This window comes from Gasterosteus aculeatus, chromosome 12 (genome assembly GCF_964276395.1).
Source record: "Gasterosteus aculeatus chromosome 12, fGasAcu3.hap1.1, whole genome shotgun sequence".
In the NCBI taxonomy this organism is placed as follows: Eukaryota; Metazoa; Chordata; class Actinopteri; order Perciformes; family Gasterosteidae; genus Gasterosteus; species Gasterosteus aculeatus.
The window spans coordinates 18,496,040-18,501,652 of NC_135700.1; the positions used below are offsets into that span (position 1 = coordinate 18,496,040).

The 5,613-nt window shown below is 43.1% G+C and overlaps 1 protein-coding gene across 2 annotated transcripts; it reads right to left on the reverse strand.

The window, feature by feature from the left end:
• Positions 1-265: 265 nt before the first annotated feature.
• irx6a (iroquois homeobox 6a) lies at positions 266-5,206 on the reverse strand. Of its 2 annotated transcripts, none has more exons than XM_040169087.2 (7): positions 4,689-5,206; positions 3,351-3,632; positions 2,615-2,724; positions 2,040-2,335; positions 1,261-1,920; positions 996-1,107; positions 266-780 (listed from the first exon to the last, which is right to left on the reverse strand). In XM_040169087.2, the coding sequence occupies exons 1-6, from the start codon at positions 4,752-4,754 to the stop codon at positions 1,001-1,003; spliced, it is 1,521 nt and encodes a 506-aa protein (XP_040025021.2). In that variant the 5' UTR covers positions 4,755-5,206; the 3' UTR covers positions 266-780; positions 996-1,000. The 2 variants fall into 2 exon arrangements, with proteins under 2 accessions (XP_040025021.2, XP_040025027.2); XM_040169093.2 differs by having other exon boundaries at positions 3,351-3,582; positions 4,689-5,176.
• Positions 5,207-5,613: the final 407 nt, after the last annotated feature.

Sequence of the window (5,613 nt, forward strand, 5' to 3'; positions counted from 1 at the left end):
CTCGCTGCTTGCTCTGAACAGTAACAAAGTGTTCGGTGCCACTCCGGATTAGATGCTAACAAAAGGGGGGATGATGTCCCCTTTCTTCCGCAACTTGTGGATTTCACTCACGTTCCAAACCCTCTGAATTATGACCCTCCGTCAGCACCGTGGCCTTCGGCGTCGAGTCAGGACGATGAACTTTGATCAATTGCACATCTGCAAACGTTTTAAATTGAATGCTTGGCTTTTAATTAATAAATAAACATGACACAGACAAGGAAAACTCTTGGAAAAAAATTGTATTCTTAGAAAAGAAAAAGCCATGATAGGCAAACACGGAAGAACCTCACATTTTAACAACACAGGGGATCCGGTCCTTTTCAGATGTATGTCCAACGACCAGTTCTTTTTTTTTACTTCAGGCAAAATAAAACGAAGCCACAGTAAAACGCAACATGTAACAATACACTCAAAACAGATACAAATTCAACCAATAAACACGTTAGATAATAAACGAACAGTCAACATAACAAAATAATAAATACACAGAGAAATAAATAGGTTTGCTACACTACACGATTGCCATACACAGATTTTGCCGTTTTAATTTGGCCTTTTTCATACCTTTGCATCTAGAACTTTTGCATAAAGTCATTTACACCATAAAAACAAAGTTGTGCAAAATGATACGTCCACAGTTTGAAAGCCTCTCACTGCAGCAGCAGGTAGCTCCCATGTAGTCTCCCCTTAGTGCATAATACATGTCCCTTTCCTTATTGTGGTACACTTTCCCGGAATCTGGGAGAGGAAACAACGGCATTAAAACAAGAAAAAAAAGATATAAAAAGTTATTTCCTAGTTTCAAGTTGATCAAATTCTAAAAGGTTTGTATGTTTAGATACAGTGGAAGACTTACCAACCTAAATAAATTATACTTTAGTTGTCAGTTTGCTGGTATGTTCACTGCTTCTGTTCTGTGTGCACGTGTGTGTTGTGACTCTGCAGATTCTCACCTGCTTCACCTCTTCATCACTGGTCTGAACGCAGTGACCTTGTCATCCTGCACGGTCCCGCAGGCTTCTCTGAGGTCAGATGACTGTGCCTCTCCTTTACCACCAGTGAATCCTACACAACCAAATAAAAGCATATCTAAGAAACTTGCCTTTGGTGTCAGTTGGCAGAAATCGTCCCCTCACCAACCCTTTCCTTAAACAACATGGCATGCTCTTTGCTCTAACTGTCTAACTGTATCCCTTGGGCATAAATAAAATAACATACCTTCAATAGCGGAGTACTGACATGCGTCTGGAAGGGCAGCATAGGATGGACAGTGCAGTTGGAGGTCCTTGTGAATGTAGCTGCCGGTGCCATAGACTTTTGGGTGCAAGGATAAGCCGTCGGGGAATGGGTTCTCAGTGTTGGTGATACTGGATTCATGGAGGCCTCTGATGCCCCCACACTGTCCAGTAAGTCTGGGGCCCTGGAGCTGGCAGTCCCCGGTTGAGTTGCCTGTCCTCAGCTCCGAGCCATGCTGCTGATGGCTCAGAATGACCCCCGAAGCTGCCGTGCGAGCCAGAGACCAAATCCGAGGCTTATCTGATACCTCGAAGTGAGACAGCGACACGGTTCCTGCGGGGCCGGTCGACGACGGTGCCTTGGACGCCGCAGGGTCCAGGAAGTCGGACGGCAGAGGAGAGAGGCTGGCGACGCTTTTGATAGTGCAGGGGAATGTGTGGAAGCTGTTGGTTAAACTCAGGTGCAGTTCCGAGCCGCAGTCTCTCTTTTGAGGTGCTCCGGAGACTGCCATGACCCTGTGGAGGTCCTGCTCGTCTGCAGCCACCTTTTCACAGTCGCTGTCCAACTTGTCACAGTCATCGTCGTCCATGTCTTCCAGGTCGCTTAGATGCAGATCCTTCTCCTCCTTGCAATCACTAGAGTCTGCATGGAAGACAGATGATTAGTACCTTTTGATATTATATGATGTGTTATGTGTGGTCATTATGAACTATATTTACTTATATTTGGTAACATTTTTTTTGACACCAAAATGAATCTACCTTTGGTGACACAGTCTTGGTCGCTCTTGTTAAAGTCATCCTTCCTGTCGTCGTTGGCCTTATTCTTTGGCGACCAGGTCATCTTGTTCTCCTTCTTCAGTCTCCTCCTGGCGTTGGCGAACCAGGTGGACACCTGGGTGAGGGTCATTTTTGTGATGATGGCCAGCATGATCTTCTCTCCCTTGGTGGGGTAGGGGTTTTTCCGGTGCTCATACAACCATGTTTTCAGGGTGCTGGTGGTTTCACGAGTTGCGTTCTTTCTCCTGGCTGTGCCGTTAAAGTCTACTGTGCCGTATCTGGAGAAGGGACACACGGAATTATCACATAGTGTCCTTTAGTGCAGGGAAGGATACCATGGACTACTCACTTAGACATCACATTTCCCTGCTCCCTGCTGCCCTACAGACCCCCCCCCCCCCCCCCACTCCCCATCAGGTATCAGTATTCATTTAAACTCTGAGCCTTGACCTGAATGCAGTGTATTCATCCTGTGAAATGTTTGCTGTTGTGACCTCTGACCCACGACCTGCCGACACTCACATCACAGAAAGTGGAAAAAAGAAGATAGAATTTACCTGTCGTATTGATACTGTCCCAGGGAATGGTCGTAAGGATAGTATGCAGCGGTTTGAGTGATGCCAGAGTGTAAAGTGCCTGTGCTGTCCTTAATGTCATACTGTGGATTCTGCAGAAAAAACAATAAAGTTGTTGTAAGTTTGCAATATGTATTAATTTCATTTTTTTTTTCAACATAAAAAGACATTTGCTTTAAATCAGGAAATTACTAACCCCGCCGTCACTTTAAAAAACAATGTAGACATTTCTATGGACAGAAAAGGTTTAAAATGTATAACAATAAAAAAAAGCTGCAGTCCAAAATATCCATTTAAGAATTATTTTAGTAGTTTATCCACTAACTTTCTCAAAGTGAATAATTCTGAAAGTTTAACATAAGTCAACGCGTTTTATTCAAATGCAACAAGATCCAGGATTTGGTTTAAAGGCAGAATGTGGATGATTACTTTTACTTTAACAAAGTGACATTTTTTTCAAATGAGACAAGTCCTCTGCATTCCTCTAGTTCCCTTCACACTAGGGAAGGGGTTTTGGTTTGTTATTAACGGGAAGGAAACGAGACTGGCTGCCGGATTAAACGGCTTGTCGACACGGATACGTTTGCAGCTTGGAGATAAATTGACGAACTAAACCCGGTTGATCGATTAGCCTGAAACAACACCCCCCCCACCCCCACCCCGTGTACCCTCCCCACCCTTCCCTTTACGCATCAAATCAGGCTAAAAGTGAGCGCACCAGAGTGGAGTAGATAGCGGATGGATCGGTGCTGTAGGGGAAGTAGTTGGCGTAGTTCTGGCTGGCGGCAGCCGCCGCGGCGTATGGAGAGCTGTACATCCCCAGCGCTGCGTTCAGCTCCGTCCGGCTGCTCGCCAGGAGTCGGTTCTCGTAGGACGGGCAGCAGAAGGCGGCGGCGGCGGCGGCGGCGGCAGCGGCGGTCTGGGAGCCGCCCGTCCCATCAGGCACCGACCTGGAAATCGAATCGCAGCAAGTCGTACTGGGGTTTGCCGACACGAAAAACTGCATGAAGAGAATCGTGGATAGACATGGTCATTGGCTGCTCCAGCTCTCATGTGGATGCCTGTGACAACTCTGAAGTGACTGTGGGTGTGATGCGCTGCAAATATGCGTCTGGATGAAGTTGCTCCGTCAGTTTAGAGTTGAGCCTTTGAATTGGAATTGCAAACAAAAAAAACGCGAAGTTACTTTAAGTTTAAATATCCTGAATCAGGTGTCATTATATTAACGTACGACCTGCCTTAATTCGAGGTAAGACACGTTTCACGGGACTCCTTGAATGATACAAAGTGCCATAAATTGGGAAAAGTCACTTTTTCGTTTATTAATAAAACATGTAATTGTTATTATATCTGAGGGGATATTAAGATGAAAATCTAGGTGGTTGAAATCCATGCGCAATAGTTACCTGCTCCAGTCCGTCTAAAACTAGATAACACATATCTAAGGTGATATCACAACGCAAATGATTCACCACCGTAATAGACATTTAAAATATTTGAATTTTATACAAAATGTAGTGATTGTTTAAAATGTCATCGAGATAAAAGTTGGGTGACAACTTTTCCACCAGAGTAACTTCTCCACTCCGATCAAGTTAAACTTCTTCGAACTTGCCATTAAGCGAATAAATGTATATTTAAATTTAAATACACGTTAGTTCTTTTTTTAGAATGTTGTTCGTAGAATGCAAAGAGTCTGAATATCACAAGTCGCACAAAAAAAATAAGTTTGCGATTGTGTACGCTTTACAGCCCAATTACACCTCGCAGTGAGCAATATGTGACATCCATCTCTATTGTCATCAGAAAAACACGTGAGTTCATTCATAATTCAGTGTAATTGGACACGGGCGCGTATATATCGATATTTGGTTGAACAACAGAGGCACGAAAAAAGCATTCCTTCTCAAAGAAGTCACTCAGCCAAAAATGTTCCTTAGAGAGAAAAATGCCCTTACTGTAGTAAAATACAAGACAATATGCACAAAAAAAACAATTAGTGTGTGTGTGTGTGTCGGTGTAGTGTGGGTGTGTACACAAATAAAAAGAAGCTTACCTGGGAAGTTGCATTGTAAGGGTATCCAAATTGCGAGAAAGACATAGCTGCTTCTTTTGTTACCATCAGAAATATTCTTCACCCTTGATCGATTGCAACCAATTCTGGTTCAAATCCACCGTCTTACACACATTTCCACGCACGGCCTTTCGCTCAATAATAGATGACTTCACTCATAGGAGGGAGACTTTAGGATGGCACCAGCTGCAGATTGTTTTATATGAATGAATAATCCCCCCGAAGGACCCGATAAGAAATGAAATTAAGCGTCATTAAGTGCAAAAAAAAATTGTTGTTGTGTTAGCTGAAGGAGGCTTAAAGGATAACGTAAGACTTGCAAGATATGGACTCTGCTTGTGCTATTATTTGTGGCTCTATAGTTCTTTAGCATTCATCCATGCAAGGGTATCGGCGTGACGTCACTGTAATCCCGGAACGGCAGGGTACCGAGGATAGAATAATGTCTTTGCCAATCACGTCCAAGGCAGGGGTTTCTTAAGGTGCACTGTACACAGTCCTGTTTGTAATAGAATTCTGTTTCACCGATTTGCTGAGATAAGGTCTAAGAAAATTGTTTTTTTCCCATTATTATTGAATTGTAGTTTAACAACACATGTGAACCCTTTGTATAGTTTAATGAATTAAAGACAAAAATACACATTCAGAAAGACAGATTTTTCTTTTCAACCAGCTGGTAACAAACATCTAAACTATAGTCTGCTGGGTATTTTCTGTGTTAAAAGAGATTGTTGTTTAAACATTTTTCTTTTATTTACAATTCATCACAAACCAAAGCGGTTTGAAAAACACATTTTTTCTTCCCCTTTATTTAATCTCGACCTTTGTCCGCCTCTGGCTCTCTGTCCAGAGGTCCACCGCGGAGTTAATGACGATGATGTTTCTATCTTTCTCTATTAGAGAGAGA

Excerpts from the sequence above, each read along its gene's own strand:
- irx6a (XM_040169087.2), bottom strand. The coding sequence starts at position 4,754 with ATGGTAACAAAAGAAGCAGCTATGTCTTTCTCGCAATTTGGATACCCT. Across the intron at positions 1,921-2,039 it reads CCAAGACTGTGTCACCAAAG|ACTCTAGTGATTGCAAGGAG; the intron begins GTAGATTCATTT and ends TCTTCCATGCAG. Across the intron at positions 1,108-1,260 it reads TCAGTACTCCGCTATTGAAG|GATTCACTGGTGGTAAAGGA; the intron begins GTATGTTATTTT and ends TTGGTTGTGTAG.